At 40.3% G+C, this 22,223-nt stretch overlaps 1 protein-coding gene and 1 pseudogene across 1 annotated transcript in view; both read left to right on the top strand.

The window, feature by feature from the left end:
• LOC103738488 (attractin) overlaps positions 1-22,223 on the top strand; it is a gene marked incomplete at its 3' end in the record, with an annotated part of 135,454 nt that overhangs the window by 106,925 nt on the left and 6,306 nt on the right. Inside the window, 3 exon segments of the mRNA XM_029566150.1 lie at positions 450-511; positions 12,411-12,489; positions 16,278-16,385. Coding sequence (XP_029422010.1) covers positions 450-511; positions 12,411-12,489; positions 16,278-16,385 — 249 coding nt within the window.
• On the top strand, positions 13,213-13,820 carry LOC108491109 (annotated as a pseudogene).

The raw sequence follows: 22,223 nt of genomic DNA, 5'->3' as shown, positions 1-22,223 counted from the left end.
CTCTCTTTTGACCTCCATCGGCATCGTATGACACATGGTGCACTTATATGCACATGCAAGCAATACACTCATACACATAAAAATAATAAAAAAATTTAATTAAAATGTTATGACTATTGTGCTTAATTCTGAATTATATAGTGTGTCACAAAAACCAGTGATTTAGAGTATTATTTGCAGCACTTTTCCTTCATAGTATCCAAAATGTTTGCCTTTTTCAGTCAGTGGTGTCTTAGATTTGTTGAAATGCATTAACAATTTTTTGCATTCTTGGTTAAAAAAAACTGTTAATTTATAATAAAGTTACTGAGTTTGAAATGATAATCTATTGGTTGTCAGATCATAGTCTGTAACAAAACTTGAGGCACAATTTTTTAAATCCAGAGGAGGCTGAGTCAGTGGTGTTGTCTTATAGCCCATATAACCCACCACCTGTTTCTCTGCCACAGATTGCCTTCTCCCAGCACAGCAATTTTATGGACCTGGTACAGTTCTTCGTGACTTTCTTCAGGTAATTTCCCTCATGCCAACTGTACCTTTGAAACAGCAACTTGATTTGTATGTATTCCTGAAGAGCTTCCTGTTGTTTACAATAATACAAATTCAGTCTAATCTGATCTTTGGCATGTTCCCTATTTACATTATGCATATGGGGAGAATTTTGGACTAAAGCACTCTTAATAATAGCTACTGATGTGAGCTATGTATGTATTCTCCCTTCTTCAAGAGATGATTGCAGTGATTATCCATAGTTTAAAAGTTAAAGGTGATTTTTATTTTTAAACTCCTAGAATTCATTTATAGTTTTTGTTATTTGTAGCTTAACTTTGTTTTTCTGAGAATACTATGTAGAAATAATTGGAAAAGACAGTTTAAATTGTTGCAACGCTTATTAGAGAAAGCAGTAACAACCTGCCTCACTTTGCCATATCCTCTACCCTCAAGTATAAATTATTCTAGTATTGTTCACTTTCATTTACACGAATTCTTGATGTTTTAGCTCAGTTATCTTTTGATGCCCTATAGAAGATGAAAATTTACTGTCTTATACTGCCTTACTTAATCATTTCCTCTTACACACACAGCAAATGTACATAAAATTACCCTCCATTCATTTAATACAGTTATATCACAATGCTTGGCTAGTGAGTGATACCTATTTGTGTTACTGTAACCATAAAACCCTGAATTGACTTGTGTTTTACTTCCTAATTTTTTGGACGAAGGATAATCCTTTGCTTATTAAAGTGTAATATTTGCCTTGCTTTTATTTTTTAATTGTTTGATTTTTCTGTGTTTCGATCCCTATACTCTGACAAAACAAAACAAAAAAATCTCTAATGGTCAAATACAAGCAGACTGTCTCTTGACTTTAGCTTTTCTTGCATCTCCCTACCCTAGAACTCTCTAGCCTCCTTAAGTACACTTAAAGTGTCCTTAAGTGTGCTAATCTTGTGAGGCCTGCTGCATAGCTGTCATCTTGGGAATTCCCTGAGCTTTCCTCTTGTCTAAAAATGTCTTCAGTTCCCACCTCATAATCTTTCTACATATTCCTTCCTTTTTCTGGGGTTTCTGAGGAAAGATACATAGCAGGTAACTGTTCTGTGAGCTTCCACAACTGAAAATATATTTTTTACCCTCACAATTTTTTTAAAATTTATTATTGGGGGAAGAGATATGTGCATGTGTGTGCAGTCAGAGGAGACACCAAGTGTCCTGCTCAATCAGTTTCTGTCTTATTCTTCCGAGACAGTGTCTTACTAAATCTGGAATTAGGCTGGCAGCTAGCAAGTCCCTTCCATTCTCTTATCCCTGTCCCCCACAGTGCTATGCAACACAGCTGTGCCCACTTTTTGTATGAGTGCATACTTACATAGCAAGTACTCTTACCCAGGAACTATCTCTCTAGCCCCTTACCCTCACAGTGTGATCAAGAGTTTGAATAATGAGGGGCTAGAAAGATGGCTCAGTGGTTAAGAGCACTGGCTGCTTTTGCAGAGGACCTGGGTTCCATTCCCAGAACCTATGTGTCCACTAACAACCATCTGTAACTCTAGTTCCAGGGGAATCCAACACCCTCTTATGACCTCTGCAGGCATTGCACAACATGGATGCACTTACATACATGCAGGCAATATTACTCATACATATAAAATAAAAAAATAATAATAATAAATATTTTTTAAAAACCAGTCCCACGGGATCCAACAGCCTTGTCTGACCTCTGCAGGCATTGCACAACACAGGTGCACTTACCTACATGCAGGCAATACACGCATACACATAAAATAAAAATAATAAAATATCTTTTTAAAAAGAGTTTGACTAGTGATGGCCTGGAGAGATGGCTCAGTGGGTAAGAGCACTTACTACTCTGGCAGAGGACCCAAGTACAGTTCCCAGCACCCACAGAGCAGCTCACTACTGTCTGTAACTCCAGTTCCAGGGGACTGAAGCCCTCTTCTGGCTTCCACAGGCTCCTTCATGCATGTGGTACACATAAACTCATGCAGGTAAATGCACATAAATAAAATAAATCTTTTTTAAAAATTCCAAATGTCTAAAACAATTTTAATTAAAAACAAGAGTTTGAGGGCTGTTATATTAGGCTGGAAATAATTTTCCACTAGAATTTAGATATTCTGTAGTTTCTTCTAGCTTCTAATATTGAAAAGACTAAAGTTATAATTCCTACTCCTTGATAGGAGCCTATTTTCATTCTTTAATTACATACTTGCAGCATCACAGATATAACAAGAGAACACTGTGTTGAGTAGAATAAATCACTTAACATAAATACTACACATTTTCACTTATATGTGGAAGCAAAAGTTGATCTCAAAAGGGAGAGGGCTGGGGAGATGGCTCATTGGGTAAAGTGCTTGCCACCCAAGTGTGAGGACATGGGTTTAAATACCCCAAACCTGTATAATATAGTCAGATGCAGTAGCATACGTTTGTAGTCCCTGAATTCCTACAAGATAAGAGGTGGAGACAGGAGAATTCCAGCTAACCCGATATATGCAGTGTTGAACAAAAGACCCCGCCTCAAACAAGGGAGAAAGGAGTTGTCCTCATCCAAGGTGTTCTCAGACCTCCACATGCACGGACCCACACTTGCACATACAAATACACACCCACATCATAAATACAAAAACTCAGGAAAATTTTTTTTTAAGAAGTAGAGACTAGTGAGACATGGTAGGGCCTATTATCCCAGTCACTCTGGAAGCTGAGGCAGGAGGATCTCAAGTTTGAAGCCAGCTATGCCAATATACTGAGACCCTGTCTTCAAAAAAATTAAAGAGAGAGTAGAACAGTGATTTTCAGAACCTTGGAAAGGAAACAGAAATGGAAAGAGGATGGCTAATGGATACTGGGGAGAAGTTAGGAGGAATAACTTCTAATATATTATAGCACAGTAGAATGAATGTGGTTGACAGCAATTCATTGGGTATTTCAAAATAATGAATAGAGAGGATTTTGAATGTTTTTAATACAAAGAAATAATACAGGTCTTAAATAATGAATAACCAGTTAATCCTGATCTCATCATTACACAATGCACACATGTCCCACATAAATATATAAAAATCCTATGTCAAGTTTTAAATATGTTAAAAATAAATAAAATGTTTAGATTGCTATTTCTGGAGGGGGTTGAAAATGGAGGCTAAGGAATACTGAAGAAAAGTTTTTTATTTGCGTGTATTCGTCAGTGTTTTTTTCCCCGCTATAGACAGGATCTTATGTTCATGGGTTTATTAGAAAACACTTTCACTCTCATCCCTTGCAGTCATCACACTAAGCCAAGCAGGCAGATATGTTTATTATTAGTGAGCGCTGAAGAAACTGAAGCTCAGAGTAACATGCAGTTGATAACAGGACTATCACACTTCCAGCTCTCTAATGATAGTTCCTGTCTTCTGCATCTCTTAGTGGCTAGCCTACTGTCCCAAGTAGAAACCTGTTTGCGCTTCCTAATGAACATATGCATGTATTCATTACACATACATTCACACGATAAGTAAATGTTGCTGTAGATAATGGTCAAAACTTTCTTTAGTACATTTTATTTCTTTCTTTCGTATGTGCTTGTGCATACTTGTATGCCTCTGTACAGCATACATGTAGAGATCAGAGGACAACTTGGGGGAACTTATTCTTTTGTTCTACCCTGTGGGTCCTGGGGATCAAACTCGGGTCTTCAGGCCTCACAGCAATCATCCACTAAGCCATCTCACCAGCCCCCAAACTTAAAAGTGGAATATGAAATTACAGAAATATTCACAGGCTGTAGAGATGCCTCAGCTATGAAGAGCTCTTCCTGTCTTCCAGAGAACCTGAGTTCAGTTCCCAGCACCCAGATTGAGCAGCTTACATCTGCCTTTAACTCTAGCTCCAGGGACTCTAGTGCCCTCTTCTGGCCTCACATTCACACATATGTGGCATATACTCGCATACACATAATTTTTAAAGAATGTTTTTAAAGAAAGAAATAGTCAAAAATCCTAAGAGTCTAGCTCAATTAGTTACTAGAAAGTCAACTTGCTCATATAACCTAGAACAAGAGATACAATATGATTAGGGGCTAGAGATAATGGCTCAACAGTTAAGAGCACTGGCTGCTCTTGCAAAGACCAGGGTTCAGTTCCCAGCACCCTCATGGTGGCTAACAACCATCTCCATTTCCAGGGGATCTGACATCCTCTTCTGACCTCCATGTACAACGCACCTACATGGTGTATTTACATCTATTCAGGCAAAACACTCATACCCATAAAATAGAAATGAATTTAAAATTTTTTAATAGTATTACTAATGTTCATATCTGTGGTTCTTACCTTAGGTGAACCTAGAATCACTCTGGGAATTTTTTATTTCCAACCCATATCTTAAACCAGTTATATCATTCTCAGGGCATAGATCCTCTGATAGTTACAACTTGTAGCTAAGGTTAAAGACTGCCACTTTAAAAGTATTTGTGGCTGGGTGTGGTGGCACACGCCTTTAATCCCAGCACTCAGGAGGCAGAGGCAGGCGGATCCCTGTGAGTTCAAGGCCAGCCTGGTCTACAAAGTGAGTTCTAGGACAGCTGGGGCTACAGGGAGACCCTGTCTCAAAAAGACCGAAAAAAAAAAAAGTGTTTGTTAGAAAAGAAATACATCTCTCTTAACAAATCAAATCAGAACAATAAGTGCTAATTAATCCTAAAGAAAGTAGAAAGCACAGAATATACATAAGAGCAAATATTAGTGGTCTAGGGAAGAAGTACAAAAAAAAAAAATTTTTTTTTTATTTTTATTTCATGTGTATGAGCGTATTGCCTGCATGTATGTGAGTGCACCCGTGTCGTGCAATGCCACAGAGGTCAGAAGAGGGCTTTGGATTCCCCTGGAACTGGAGTTAAGGATGGTTCGTGGGTACTGGGAATTGAACCCTGGTCCTCTGCAAGAGCAGTCAGTGCTCTTAACTGCTGAGCCGTCTCTTCAGCCCCAAGATTTATTTATTTTTAAATGTATGGGTATTTGGCCTGCGTGTGTGTATGTGCACCACTTGTGTGCCTGGCACTCTTGGAGTCCAGAAGAGGGTGTTGGACCCCTTTTAACTAGAGTTACAGACAGTTGTGAACCACCATGTGGGTGCTAGGAATAGAACCTGGGTCCTCTGCAAGAATAGCAAGTACTTTTAACAGCTAAGCCATTTCTCTAGTCTAGAAATTAGATCTTTAAAAATAGTTCTCAAATAATTTTTCTAATCTCAGCAAACAAACTTGGTATTAGCAAAAACAATGAGGATCCTTTTACAAAACTCAAATGACTCTGAGCTGGAGTGATTGCCCAGCAGTGAGGAACACTGGCTGCTTTTGTCGAAGACTGGAGTTTGGTTCCCAATACCCACATGGCAGGTAAAATTTGTAACTCTAGTTCTAAGGGATCTTATGTTGTTTTCTGGTTTGGGGAAGGCATTATACAAAAATGGAGGCACTTACGTACATGTATAAAAACACCCACTTCTTCTAAAAACTAAATAAATAAATAAATAAATAAATAAATAAATAAAAATTTTAAAAAAAGAATAATACTGGGACCAGTGAGATGACCATCAAGTAAAGGAATTTGCTGCCAAACAGGGCAACCTGAGTTTCATTCCAGGACCCATTTGGTGGAAGGAGAAAATTGATTTCTTCAAATTGTCCTCTGACCTCCACACATGCTGTGAACATGTTCACACACACTAATAAATAAAAGTAATAAAGAAAAAATTTAAGGTTTTTTTTTAAATTGTGTATATGTGTGTGTCTTTGTGTCAGTATGTGCACATGAGTGCAGGTGCCCACAGAAGTCAGAGGCATCAGATCCCCCAGGAGATGGAGTTACAGGCAGTTAGGAACTACCTAACGTGGTACTGGTAATTGAGCTCAGGGCCTCTGGAGAAGATAAGAAATATTTTAAAATAATAATGTAATAACCAAGGCCAGAAATAAAGGTGGGGGGCATTCCTCCAAATTTTCAAGCTATCTTTTCCCCCTAGAACAGTACTGTGCTTTATTTTGTTTTGTTTGAGACAGGATCTCATCTGTACCCCAGGGTGGCCTAGAATTCACCATGTAGTTCAGGCTAACAGTTCTCCTGCCTCAGCCTCGTGGGTGCTAGAATTTTAAGCATGGGCCACCACACCCTTCCAGAAGAGTGTTTTATGAAGTGTTCTATGACTCTATTTTAAAATGTAACAGATGGAGTAAAAGAACATGTTTTCATTACATTTTTATTTATTTTGGGTATGTGGGCACACATGTGGGGGTAGAGGACATCTTGCTAGAGTTGGTTCTCTTCTTCCACCAGGTGGATCCCAAGGATCAAACTCCAATTGTCAGGTTCTGCAGTAGGCATCCTTGTCCTCTGAGCCATTTGTTGGCCCCCCAAAGAAACATATTTTTTAAAGCCAACAATATACACCAAAACTGACACAGAAAAGTACTGGGAATGCAGCTGAGTTGCTAAAGTGCTTGCTCAGCAGTCACAAAACTCAGGGCGCAGTCCCCAGCATTGCATAAATAGGTGTGATGACATGTGCATGTAATCCCAGCACCTGGGCAACTGAGACAGGAGGATTGCTGTTAAGTTCTAGGCCAACCTGGGCTACAGAGTGAGACCCTGTCTTTAAAAAAAACAAACAAATAGGGCCTTGAGAGATGGCTCATTAGTTAAAAATGTGTACTGCTCAGCAAAGGACCTGGGTTCAGTTCCCAGAAGCCACATGTCAGTTAACAACCATCTGTAACTCCAAAGCCAGGAACTCTGACACCATCTTCTGGCCTCTTCAGACATTGCTCATGGTATACTAATGTACATGCAGGCAAAACACTCATTACACATAAAATAAAAAACAAATCAACGGGGCATGGTGGCACACACCTTTTATCCCAGCACTTGGGGGGGCCGGGCAGAGGCAGACCGATGTCTGTGAGATCAAGGCCAGCCTGGTCTACATAGCCAGCTGGGACTAGAGGGAAACCCTGTTTCAAAAAACTGGAAGGAAGGGAGGGAAGAAGGGAGGGAGGGAGGGAGGGAGGGAGGGAACATAAGAAATAGGAAGCTCAATAAAGTTCTTTCATAATGAAAACTTTAGACCCATGTAGCTTCATTGAAAACAGCCTTCTTTTAAAGAGAAATAATATCGGGGCCAGACATAGTGGCACATACCTTTAACACAGTATTCAAGAGGCAAGGGCAGGCAAATCTCTATGAGTTCAAGGCCAGCCTGGTCTACATAGAGAATCCAGGCCAGCCAGGACTACATAGATCCTGTCTCAAAAAAAGGGCTGGAGAGATGGCTCAGTGTCAAGAACACTTGTTGCTCTTTCAGAGGACCCAGGTTCAGTTCCCAGCACACACATGTTGGCTTATGACTATCTGTAACATAACTCCAGTTCCAGGGGATCTGCACTGCATGTACATGGTACACTTGCTTACATGCAAGCAAAATACTCATATACATAAAAAATAAAATAAAAATAAAAAATATCAATATTAACTAATTTTAGAGAACATGGAAAAAACACTTCTCAGGCTGTGTTATGAACCTAGCACAATGTGACAAAACTATTATGAGAAAGAAATATACAGAGTAAGGTATGGTGGCATATGTGTGTAATCCCAGCACCCGGGACACATTCGAGGTCAGCCTGGGTTTACAGAGTAAGAGCTTGTGTCATACAACAAAAAGAGAAATTTGCATGTCAGTCTCAGTCATAAATACAGGAGGAAAAAATTGTCAGTAATAGAAAGGCTAAGTGATTAAGTCAGTAATGGAGATGGCTCAGTGATTAAGAGCATATTCTGGGGGACTGGAGAGATGGCTCAGCAGTTAAGAGCACTGACTGCTCTTACAGAGGACCTAGGTTCGATTTCCAGCCTCTACATTGCAGCTAACAACTTTCTGTAACTCCAGTTCCAAGAGAATCCAGTGCCTTCTTCTGACCTACATGGGCATTGTACGACACAGGTGCACTTACACACATGCAGGCAGTACACTCATACACATAAAATAAAATAATTTTTTAAGTTTATGTGTATGAGTGTACTGCCTGCATGTAAGTAAATGTTGTGCAATGCCCGCAGAGGACAGAAGAGGCTGTTGGATTCCCTGGAACTGGAGTTACAGACAATTGTTAGCTGCCATGTGGGTGCTGGGATTCGAACCCAGGTCTTCTGCAAGAACAGTGTTCTTAACCTCTGAGCTATGTCTCTAGCCCCATAAATAAATAAAATGTTTTTAAATATTTTTAAAAATTGACAAAAAGAGCATGTTCTGCACAATCATGAGGACCAGAATTCAGATCCCAACATTCACATAACAAACTGGGGTGTCATGTGCACACACCTGTAACCTCTGCTCTGAAGGAGGAGAAGACAGTAGGATCACTGGAGCTTCCTAGCTTCCAGCCTAACCAAGACTGCAGTAACATAACCCAGTGGGTTTATATGAGAACTGCAAGATTAGGGTTGGGGAGATTGCTGAGTAAGTTATATGCTTGACTTGGAAACATGAGGACCTGAGTTTAATACCCAGAACCCATGTTTTTTCTTTGTTGTTGTTGTTGTTTATTGCTGTTTTTTTTTTAAGGCAGGCATTATATAGCTCAGGTTTATAATCTCAGAGCTGGGGAGGTAGAGACGGAAGGATCCCTGACAGCCAGTCTAGCATACTTTGGAAGTTAGGCCAGTAAGAGACCTTGTCTCAAAAAAAAAAAAAAAAAAAAAGAACTGGTGAAATAGCTCAACAGGTACAGGCGCTAAAGGCACTTACCACCAAGCTTTATAACCTAAGTTGGATGCCTGGAACCCACATGATAGAAGGAGAGGGCTGAAGTCTACTTGTGTGCTATGGTACATGTGCCCACACACATCCATGCACACAATAAATTAATTAATTAATTAAATTTAAAGGGTGGGAAGCACCTGAGGACACCCAAGGTTGTCCTCTGACCTCCACACATGTGAACACATATGTGCACTTGCACCTGCACACATAGTAATGTACACACACCTCAAAAAAATTACAAAATTAGCCAGCTCTGGTTGCACAGACAGTCATCCCAACTACTCAGGAGACTGATGCAGGAAGATTGCAAGTTCTGGGCTTGTCTGAGCCACAGAATGAGTCAGGGTCAGCCTAGGCAGCTTAGAAAGACCCTCAGTAAATAGTCAAAAAAGGACTGAAAAAGTAGCTTACTGGTAGAGCATTTGTCTAGTGTGTATAAGGCCCTAGATTCAGTCCCTAGTACTAAAAAAATAGAGTGTAGTATCACACCATCACTTAGTAGAATCTTTTACTTTACAAAGGGAAAAAATATTATGGTCATCTTAATTTATGGGTGTATATTTAATAAAGCTTAATTTTTAAAACCTCTAGAGATGGCTCATGGTTAAGAGCACTTGCTACACAATCAAGGTTCAGAGTTTGCATTCCAGCACCCATGTAACAAGCTGAGTGTCCCACAAACGATGTAACTCCAGTTCCAATGGATCCAAAACCTTCTGGTCTACATGCACCCAGACACCTGTACCCCAACACATAGGTGCATATGCTTAGATACATGTACATGTATACATGTAAATAGATAAAATAAATCTTTTTTAAAAACCTATTAGAAAGCTGGATGTGGTAGCATACACCTTTAATCCCAGCACTCATGAGGCAGAGGCAGGCGGATCTCTATGAAATCAAGGCCAGCCTGGTCTACATAGTGAATCTGTTCTACATACAGCTGGGGCTGCAGGGAGACCCAGTCTCAGAAAGATGATTTAAAAAAAAAAAAAAACTCTTAGAAAACTAGGACTAGAAGCTCCTTTAAATCTGATGAAGTAGCCAGGTGTGGTGGTACATGGCTGTAATCTCAGCTCTCAGAAGGTGGAGTCCGGGAGGTTCAGGAGTCCAAGGACTTCTCTGTTGCGTAGCTATCTGAAAGCCAGCCTGAACTATAGGTGAAAGTGAGTGAGTGAGTGAGTGAGTGAGTGAGTGAGTGAGTGAGTGAGTGAGTGAATGAGATAAAGTAGCAACAAATCCCATTCTTCAGTAGTTGGATTTTTTCATGTTTGTTTTTAAATTTTGCAAACCATGTATCACTTCTGTCTGACATGTTTGGTTTGGTTTGGTTTTTGAAACAGGGGCTTTCTGTATAGCTCTGTCTGACCTGGTACTTTTTATATAGGTCCAGGCAGGCCTCAAAGAGGGAGCAGTTCTCCCCCAGCCTCCCAAGTACTGTAAGATGTGTGCCACCACACCAGCTTTTATCTCACATTATAATAGAAATTCCAACTGCCTCCAAGAAGCACAGGGGTGCATGCACATCCAAAAGGTGTTCCGACAACAGGTTCTAGTAAGTGGATGAACTCACATCAAGGGACATCTGGGTACACAAAGTTTACTCAGTAGCCCTTAACATATATGACAGAATGCGTGCAATCTTGTGGATGGGCTGTGGGGGTTGCAGATGGGGAGGGGGCCTAATATGATTGAGATGTACTGTATGAAGTGCACAAAAATTCAATAAACATATACATCGAAAAATAAAAATTTTTTAAATTGTGTGTATGTGTCTGTGTGGCTGTGTGTGTGTGTGGTCTTTTTGAGACAGGGTCTCCCTGTAGCCCCAGCTGTCCTGGAACTCACTCTGTAAACCAGGCTGGCCTTGAACTCACAAGATCCACCTGCTTCTGCCTCCCAAGTGCTGGGATTAAAGGCGTGTGCCACCAGGCCCAGCTGCATTCTTCCTTTTAGCCATAAGTCAGTCGCTGCCTTTGGTATCATGGTAGCTTTTCCCATCCAACACCTGATTTACAGATGAAAGAATATTGAAATCCTTTACAATTATTAGACCACTGAAAGCTTTTCCTCCTAATATTTAAAAAAAAAACTGTTGGCTTGAATTTGATCATTTTAAATGTGTTTTATTTTATTAACGCATTTACAAATTCCCATGCTGGGAATGGTGACACATGCTTATAATCCTAGTGCTAAGGGGGTTGAGGTAAGGGAATCCTGAGTTCTAAGCCAGCTGGGTTACACAGCAAGACTCAATCTTTTAAAATAAAAAATACACTTATTATTAATTACCTTTTTCAGTGGTGTCACCAAATATTTGACAAGAAGCAACTTAAGAAAGGAAGGGCTTATTGTGGCTTGCAGATCTAAGGGATTCAGTCCATCATGGTAAGGCAGGCATAGCAGCAGGAACACGAGGTGGCTAGTCATGCTGCATCCTCAAGAAGCAAGGAGATATAACTGCTTGCGCTCAGCTCACTTTTTATTCAGTTTGGAACCCTAGCCCATGGAATGGTGCCTCCCATATTTAAGGTGGATTATCCCTACTCAATGTAGAAACTCACAGACATGTCCAGAAGTTTGTCTACTAGGTGATTCTAGAGCCTGTGAAGTTCATAATCAGTATGAGCCATCATATATGTATATATATATATAATTATTGAAAATACATTAATCATTATACATAAATGTTTCTGTTTACCTCTTATGAAAAGTTTATTGTTGCTTAAATAATTAATTTTTCTCATCTTCTTAGACTGTGATTAAATAAATTACTTATCTGTTTTCATTAAGTTAGAATTGCTTTTTTTACTTGTGTAAGCTGTGAAGAGCCATTCTTACAGGCTTAGTGGGGAGTCAACTCCCCAATACCATCCAAGAACAGTAGATTCTAGAAGTCAAGGTTGGAAGTTAAGGTTGGTGTTTTCTTAAGCTCTACTTCCTATGAACCAGAACATTGTGGTGAAGCGTGAGAAAGGAGCTAGGAACTGGGATTTGGAGGATTGTTCCCTGTGGAGTCAGGTGTGGCTGTAGTACTGATTCTGGGCAGAGATTATGACACAATACTTTCTTTCCCACAGTTGTTTCCTCTCTTTGCTCTTGGTGGCTGCTGTGGTTTGGAAGATCAAGCAAAGTTGTTGGGCATCCAGACGTAGAGAGGTAAGTATCAGTGGATCAAGGCTAATGAATCTCCATAAAAGCTATTTTCCTTCCTTTTTCTCTGTTTAGTCATAGCTCACAGGTAGCTATGATCACAGTGAGAGGCATGCTACTCCTTCTGCAGTAGGTGGTTCCGCTTTATGCCATCAGTAGACGTAGATTAATGCTACATAAAGTGTCATTAATTCTGCCACAACCATAGCCACTGCTTGATTTAGCAGACAGTCTTTCATAAGACTATGAGTGAAGGGACTGGCTTAGCTCAGTGATGGAGCACTAGCCTAGATGCACTTGAGGTCCTGGATTCTGTCCTCAGTACCTCCTAAAAGCATAAAGCCAGGGACAAAGCTTTTAACCTGTGGGTCTTAGTGGGAGCATCTAAAACCAAACTATAAATAGTATTACTCATTATTATTAGACACTACAGGTGATCCCAATTAAATCCAGACACTTTATCTAAATATTTGAGCACCTCTAAATTTCAGGCACTGTTCTAAGTGGTTATACTTCAACTAGCTAAATTAATCTTCATCCCAGTCCTGTGAGATAAGTACTATACTAGGCTCAAAAAAAGGTAAAGTAACTTAGCCATCAGTACATATTTCCTGAGAGGCAGAGCTGAGCTTTAACTAAAGACTCTTGTCTTCACAGCCCATGTTCCTTAACAGCATGTAGTTTTCCATTGTCACTTAATTTTGCTCCAGATGTTCTAGACTGCACACTCTTAAAAGAAAGCAGTAAACCTCTTCCTGTAAGCCGCTCAAGGTGACCTGTGAAAATGGTTTGTTACTCTCTTGACCCAGAAAACCCTACAAAATCATGCAAACCAAGAGGTTCCAACCTTCGTGTTCAGTTTAAGAACACACATGAAACTGCCCAGGCCATCAAGGGTATGCATATCCGAAAAGCCACCAAGTATCTGAAAGATGTCACTTTAAAGAAGCAGTGTGTGCCGTTCCAGTGTTATAACGGTGGATTTGGTAGGTGTGCCCAGGCCAAACAGTGGGGCTGGACACAAGGTCGGTGACCCAAAAAGAGTGCTGAATTTTTGCTGCACATGCCTAGAAATGCAGAAAGTAATGCTGAACTTAAGGGTTTAGATGTAGACTCTGGTCACTGAGCATATCCAGGTGAATAAATCACCCAAGATGCGCCGCAGAACTTACAGAGCTCATGGTCACATTAACCCACACATGAGCTCCCCCTGCCATATCGAAATGACCCTCACTGAAAAGGAACAAACTGTTCCTAAGCCTGAAGAGGAAGTTGCACAAAAGAAAAAGAAATCCCAGAAGAAACTGAAGAAACAAAAACTTATGGCATGGGAATAAATTGAACATAAAATAAACACAGATAAAAGTAAAAAAAAAAAAAGTAGTAAAATAGTTTTGTTACTATTGGAAAGAAAATAGAATTATTTTCATATAAAGTTGTTGAGGAGGCTGGAAAGATGGCTCAGTGGTTACGATCACTGGCTGTTCTTGCAGAGAACCTGAGTTTGATTCCCAGCACCCACGAACGTACACATAAAATTAAAATAAATAATAAATATTTTAAGTGATAATACTTAAGTATATAGAACTAAATGAATAAAAACAGAAAGTAACAATCTATTGGAAAATATTTGCAACATCACGAGAGAGAGAACAAGATGAACACTCAAAAAAGGTTTTTAAAAGTATGCTGAGGAGTGCCTGGTCACCTAATTAAGCTAAACATTTACCCTTGATTTGGAATATCATAACTCTAAACCTGACCATTCAGAACATATTTCATTATTTCTACAAAATCAGTCACGAAGCTGGGTGTGAGACTCAGCACTCCAGAGGCAGAGGCAGAAGCAGGCAGATCTCTGTGAGTTCAAGGCCAGCCTGGTCTACATAATGAGTTCCAGGCCCAACTGGGGCTACAGGAAGACCGTGTCTCAAAATGACCAAAACAAAAAAGATCACTCATGCCTCATACCATACCCCATTAGAAGTGCTTTTTACCTGTGTTCTTGGCAAAGATACTAAAGTGGGAGCTACAGGAGGGCACCGACTCTGTTTCACTCTGACCCTGGCACTTAGTATAGCACAGAACCCAGATTAGGTTTGCTATATATATTTACTGAATAAATGGACCAACATTGGGGGCTGGAGAGATGGCTCAGCAGTTAAGAGCACTGGCTGCTTTTGCAGAGGACCTGTGTTTGATTCCCAGCACCCACGTGGTTCCAGGGGATCCAATGCCTTCTGATCTCCAAGGGCATTGACACAAGTGCACTTGCACACACGCAGACAATACACTCAGACACATAAAATAATAAATAAAAATGTTTAAAATAATAAAACATTTTAAAATAAATAAATAGACCAACAGCTTTGTGAAGTGTAGGTGTTTTAAATAGTGAAGATTCTTTCTAGGTTCAGTAGAGGGATGCGCTGAGTCAGATTTCAAGTGATTGGACCTTTTAATAATGCTGGAGAAGATGGGATAGAAGATCCAACAGCAACTGGCAGAAGGAAATTCCTTAAATTTACTGACTTTATAGGGGAGGGTCTGAACTCAGTAGATTAGGGAAGGCTCTAGATAGGATTTAAGGCATGACTGATCCCCTTTACAGGGGCAGTCCCTGTGACCTAACAGTAGGAATCTATTATTAATGTTTAAGAAATTTCTTAACATAAAAATTCCCTCCTAGAGCAGGGCAGTGATCTGTGCAGCCTTGGGATTCTGCCTCCTACAATAGTTTGAAAGAAGCAGTTTAAAGCAAGGTCAGTTAGTCGTCTATGGCATAACCTCAAGGTTTCAAGATTCAAAAGACCTCTAATATTATCAATTTTACAGGAATGGCCACATTCCATGTTCTAGGCATATGCTGTAGTGTCTGGTCCAATCCAAATGACAATCTTCTAACATGAAAACATATTTCAAGCAATGAGTGATAGGACATACCTGAACTTGGGAGGTGGAAGCAGGAGTATTGGAAATTGAACATCAGTCCATGACTTCCAGGCCATCTTGGGCTACACGAGACTGTCTTACAAACAAACAAACAAACAAACAAACAAAACACTTCAAAGAAGAGGAAACTGAAGCGTTGATACTTTACCTGCCAGTCCTAAGGTCATGTGGCTGAAGAGAGTTGAAGCAGTAATTATATCCGTACCCCCTGAATCCAGAGACCCTGCTTGTTCTTCTATTCTGTACTATTTCATATTGATTTATGTTTTCAGCTTACATCTCTTTCAGAAAAAAGTTGTCTCAGTTGGTATATGAGCACATTTTTGTTGCTGTGTGAGTACCTGGTTCAGGTTTCAACAAAAAGCAAGCAAGGCTGACTTTAGTAACAAAAATATGAAAAAATAAGCTGACACCATAGGATTGTATCTCCCACCACTTTAGTTTATATCTCTTACAGATGAGGACTTTTTATTAAAATACAATAGCGTAGGCCATGCGTGGTGGCGCACACCTTTAATCCCAACACCTGGGAGGCAGAAGCAGGTGGATCTCTGTGAGTTCAAGGCCGGCCTGGTCTACATAGTGAGTTCCAGGACAGCTGGGGCTACAGGGAGATCCTGTCTCAAAAAAAAAAAAAATGCAATAGCATTATCACATGTAACAGAATTTAATAGTACCTGATGTTACTTACTGCCTAGCCCATGTCCAGTTTTCTCCCAGCTGGCACAGAAGCAGTTTTGGATTTGATCTGTTTCAATCAGGGAGAATGCAGTATTTTTAATGTCTGTTATAGAATAATAAAGTTTCAGTACTCAACACATTAATATTATATTATTCATTAGCAACTTCTTCGGGAAATGCAACAGATGGCCAGCCGTCCCTTTGCCTCCGTAAATGTTGCCCTGGAAACAGATGAAGAGCCGCCTGATCTTATTGGGGGAAGTATAAAGGTGAGAATGGGATTCAAAAGTCCATGTGACAGTTTTTCAAAACTCAGGCTTCTGAGTCTGGCAAACCAGAGAGAAGTACTTTGTTATTATATTAGTCCTCTTCTCGTTTTCCTTGGCAGTTAGCTAACATACCAAGATGGCCAGATGTTCTTCAGCTTTCATTTCCCAGTTGTTGCTTTATGCCATTAAGTAGTTGTAAATGATGCATGGTATGCTTCAAAGTGTTCTGTGGCATAATACTTGAACATTTGTATTTGAGCATAGCCAAATCGGACCAAACATGGTAGCATACACCTTTCGTCCCAGCGCTTGGGAGGCAGAAGCAGAGACAGACAGAACTCTGTGAGCTCCAGGCTGGCCTGGTCTACATAACAAGTTCAGACCAGCTAGGGCTAACAGGGAGACCCTGTCTTTGAAAACAAAACAAAACAAAACAGAAAGACCACACTTCTGACACAGGACTTGGAGCAACTGAGCTGGAATTGACCTGGAAGTCGCCTGCCTGAAGACTAGGTCTCATGGTATCAGAGGATGCTATACAAACTGCCAAGGGAGAAAACCTATCAGTGATCCTACCCAGCCGTAAATCCCAATAAAAAACAATGACTAGCCCAGCAAACTATCTCTATTGGTGCAGTAGTGGCACTTTTATCTTGGGGGTATTCAGTAGCTGTCTAATTGGAATTCAGGTCCACTCAATGGAAGGGAACTTGTGTAGTACTGTAACATAGCCAAATACATATGACTAGAGAGGTCATAGAGCCTAGAGAAAAACCTATTTTTGTCACATCCCTAGACAAACATAATTTACTGTATTCCAAATATGTATCCTCATATTTACAGACAAGTGTATCTTTTACCCCTCACCAAAAAAGCTTCTTTTTGCCACAGACTATTACAGTGTTCCCAGGACTGGTCAAATGCAGAGAATAATTATCTGTGAGAGGCTTAACACTAAGTGACACATCATCCTACACTTAGGATGAATGCACCTCTTCAGAGAAGTTTCCTTTTACAGCAGATTGTGATTAACACAGAAACTCACAATTGACCAATGTGCAGAAAACAAGAGGCCACAGAGTGCTTATCCCTGAATGAGACACCTATTTCAAACCTCTGCCTCCCAAGGCTCAAGGGAGCATTGCAGAAGAGGAAGCAGAGGGATTGTTAGAGGGGTGGATGACCACAGGAAGCAGAATCTTCCAGACAGCTGGTCATTTACTCAAATGAACTCACAGCAATCATGACAGCATGTACAAGTCCTATATAAGCTCAAATAAGACAAAATCCCAGCATAGACATGGAAAGTGGGTAAGAAATCCCAATCCAACTTAAGGAACTTTTGGCAATTGATGGCTGCTGGGAGGGGAAGAGACAGCATCTTACAGGGATGGCACTCTTGGTGGGCCCAGTGGATGAACGCATACTGAGGGGCATTTGGGGACACAAATCAAACTCTTATAGACCACATTATATGTATGAGAGTACATTAAATCTGGTAGGGTCAGGAGGAGGTGTGGAGAGAGGAGGGGATCTAAGTACCATCAAACTATGTTGTAAGAAAATTGCATAAATTTGGGGCTGGAGAGATGGCTCTCTTGCAGGACACCAGGGTTCAAATCCCAGCACCCACATGGCAACTAACAAGTGTCTGTAACTTCAGTTCCAGGGAATCCGACAGCCTCTTCTGTCCTCCACGGGCATTGTACAACACGGCTGCACTTACCAACATGCAGACAGTCCACACATACACATAAAATGAAAATAATAAAATATTTTTTTGGTCTTTTAGACAAGGTCTCCCTGTAGCCCTAGCTGTAAATAAAATATTTTTTAAAAGAAAATTGCAGGCTGGAGAGATGGCTCAGTGGTTAAGAACACTGACTATTCTTGCAGAAGACCCAGGTTCAAATCCCAGCACCCACATGGCAGCTAACAACTGTCTGTAACTCCAGTTTCAGGGGATCCAACAGCCTCTTCTGTCCTCCACGAGCATTGCATGACACAGGTGCACTTACCTACATGCAGGCAATACACACATACACATAAGATAAAAATAATAAATAAAACATTTAAAAAAAATTGCAAAAGTTCAATTTAAAAATTCAATTAGAAAATAAATAAAAAAGAAATAAGAGGGGTTGGGGATTTAGCTCAGTGGTAGAGCGCTTGTCTAGTAAGCGCAAGGCCCTGGGTTTGGTCCTCAGCTCCAAAAAAAAAAAAGAAAGAAATAAGTATATATTTCAATGGCTGTATCCATTTTCAAAAAATTTGAAGCATGCTCAAATCCCAAAACAGTTTTAATAAAAGTCTTTTGTACCATTAAAAAAAAGCTACACTGAACCATTGTTCTTTATAATTACATTTGGGGAATTTTTTAAGCTATAAAATGATAATTGAATATGTAGTCTATGGAAAGTATTTTCACATACACACAATAATAAATTGGTAACTTTCTCTTTGGGCAAAATGATCAAATATTTCAGCTACTCTTGGAAAGCAGCTAAGTAAACTAAGTAAAACAAAGTAATAGGGGTTGGGGATTTAGCTCAGTGGTAGAGCACTTGTCTAGCAAGCGCAAGGCCCTGGGTTCGATCCTCAGCTCCAAAAAAAAAAAAAAAAGACAAAATAACAAACTAATTAAACATTACTGAAATAGGAAATCTAGGACCTATTTTTCCTTCCCTTCTCAAAAAAAGAAGAAACCATTAACCAAAAAACAAAACCATGAGTTGTCTAAAGTGGTTCCAGATTAGTAATGCACCTCGAGGTCCTGCTGAAGTGCTTGTAGATCCTCTCTGCAGGAAAGAGCTCCAGCCCTTATCAGATTGTCACAGCCCCCAAATCAGTTAGTTACTGACCATCAGAAATAAGAGGACATGGGCCATAAAGGAAGAGTAAGAAAAAAAAAACAACAAAAAAAAAACCATGATTTAGGACTACAAGTGTTAGAATTGACATCTGGGGCTGGAGAGAGGGCTCAGTGGTTAAGAGCACTGACTGCTCCGGGGTTTGATTCCCAGCACCCACATGGCAGCTATGAACCGCCCTTAACTCCAGTTCCAGGGGAATCTGAGTCCCTCTTCTGACCTCCATGGCATTGCACAACACAGGTGCACTCACTTACAAGCAGGCAATACACTCATACACATAAAATAAAAATAATAAAAAAAATTTTTTTTGGTCTTTTTGAGACAGGGTCTCCCTGTAGCCCCAGCTGTCCTGGAACTCACTGTGTAGACCAGGCTGGCCTTGAACTCACAGAGATCCGCCTGCCTTTGCCTCCTGAGTGCTGGGATTAAAGGCATGCCCCACCACGCCCAGCCGATAAAATATTTTTTAAAAAAAATGAAAGATGCAGCTGAGCGTAGTGGGACTTGCCTATAATCCCAGCACTTGGAAGTCTGAGCAAATCATGAGTTTGAGTTCATCTCGGGCTACATACTCCACTAGCAAATTCAAGGCAAACTTGAGCTAAACCCTATCTCAAAAACAAAAAGAGGGCTGGAGAGATGGCTCAGCTGTTAAGAACACTGGTTGTTCTTGCAAGACCCGGGTTTGAATCCCAGCACCCACATGGCAGCTAACAACTGTCCATAACTCCAGTCCCAAGGGATTTGACAGCCTCTCCTGACCTCCACAGGCATTGCATGACACAGGTGCACTTACCTACATGCAAGCAATACATGCATACACATAAAATAAAAATGAATAAATAAATTTTTTAAGAAGATTAAAAAAAAACAAAAAGAGAAAAATAAATAAATAAATGGTAGAATATAAAGCCAAGGAAGTCATGATCGCTAAGAAAGGTCAAGACAGTGTGAAAAAGAACCAGATGGAAATTCTAGAAATAAAATATAGTAACTGAAATTTTAAAATAAGCAGCTCAATTTACATGTTTTTAAAATTTGTTTTTACTGAATGTTTTGTGTATTTCATACAGAACATCTCAAACAATTTTAATCATCCTTTTGTCCCTGTACTCACTGGCACCCTCCCATAGCACCCCCCCCCAGTCCAGCCCATGTACTCTGTCATCCCTGTTAAGGCCCACTATGTCATCAGTGTCCCCAGCCATTCCCCAGTGTGAGTCCATCCACTGAGGGCTAATCAGTCTATAGGAAGATCAATTCTTCTTCACCTAGCAGCAATCAGTTGCCAACATCTCTTCAGATAAGATTGGGGTCTGTTGTTCATTTCCTAGTTCTATGCTGGGTTATTGTCTGCCTGAGTTTGCATGGGACTTGTATAACCTGACACCATTGCCATAGAATCATATGGGAGCTTGTAGAACTGTTTCCATATGGTCGTGTACCTCTTCCCTGGCTCTTACAATCTTTCTGCCCCCTCTTCTGAGTTGGTCCCTGAGCCTTGGGTAGGTGAAGTTTAATAAAGGAGTCCTGTCCAAGGACCATCATTCAGCAGACTCTTGATCTCTGTGCTTTGACCATTTATGACCTTTTGTGTTCCTTTCCCTCTGCTGAATGAGGGAGCTTCATTATTGAGAACTAAGAGATTCATTAGTGTCCTCTTCTTTACCCTGTGTTTGCCTTAGGTGTAGAGGTTGCATTGTAGATGTGTCACTTAGGCCTACGCAATTCATAGATAATGTCTGTGTGTGACCAGTTGTGGTACTTGGTAATAGTCTCTGACTGGTATAAAATGAGCTTCTTTGATGAGTGGTGACTTCTGAGATATTTGTCTGTAAAGTGAAGGATCAATATTTTGCGCATTACATTTGTCTAGGGATGTGACAGCCTTGGGGTCTTCTCTAAGATCTCTGACCTCTCCAGCTATGTATATTTCGGTAGGCTTACAGTACCACACATGAGTTTCCTCCCACTGAGTGGGCTTTAGGTCCAATTAGGTAGCTGTTGATTACCTCCAAGATAAAAGTGCCACTACTGCACCAATGTCGTTTGCTGTGTTGGCCTTGAACCTAGGGTTGGACCATCAATTGATATTCTCCCTTAGCAGCTCATATAGTGCTCTCCAAAGCTTCAGGGTAGGTGGCTTCCAGGTCGGTGGCAGCTCTATTGCTCCAAATCCTGTGTTCAAAGTATGTTCTGTCTTTCGCAGTAGGGTCTTATCTTCAAGTTCTGGGAGGCCATCAAGGGCTGTGGCAACAGCCTGAGTAATTTTGGGAGTCCCTTGGACCACCCTGGCCAGTAACTCGAAGGTATCTCCTGTCTGGCACTGTTTCTTGTTATATAGTCTTTAGCTATACACATGGACTCATGTAGAGATAATGTATGTGTAGTTTGTCATTGGGTTGTTGGACAAATATGATTTCCTGTGTTTTTGTAAAACTACCTAAGCATTATTTATCTCTTCTCTCTGTCTCTGTCTCTCTCTGTCTAACCCTTCTGCCATGGTTTCCCCATTTAAATTGTCCCCATTTTCCCCATTTCTCCATTGATAATACCTGTCTCCTATGGTCCCACCTCTCTTGAGCTCCTTCTTTCCCTTTATCCCCAAGGTTCCTTGTATAACCTTCCCTTCTCCTCCCATTTAAATAACCTCATTTTTTTCCCATTTCGCCCTTAGTAACACCTGTTTCCTATTGTTCTTCTCTTTCAGGTTCTTTCTTTCCCTTTACTGCCCTGGTTCCTTTTCATTATTCTGGTTTCTGTAGCTCTGTCTGGATATATACTTATAAGGAGTGCTATTATCCACATATAAGAGAGAACATACATTGTTTTTCTGAGTCTGTGTTACTTCTCTTAGTATAACAGTATCTAGATCCATCCATTTACCTACAAATTTCATGATTTCATCTTTATTGCTGAGTAAAACTCCATTGTATAAATGAACCACATTTTCATTATCCACTTG

This window comes from Nannospalax galili, unplaced genomic scaffold, assembly GCF_000622305.1.
Source record: "Nannospalax galili isolate Female #2095 unplaced genomic scaffold, S.galili_v1.0 scaffold1059, whole genome shotgun sequence".
NCBI classification, from domain to species: domain Eukaryota; kingdom Metazoa; phylum Chordata; class Mammalia; order Rodentia; family Spalacidae; genus Nannospalax; species Nannospalax galili.
Note: the sequence above shows the minus strand (reverse complement) of the source record. Positions and strands in the feature narration are given on the sequence as shown.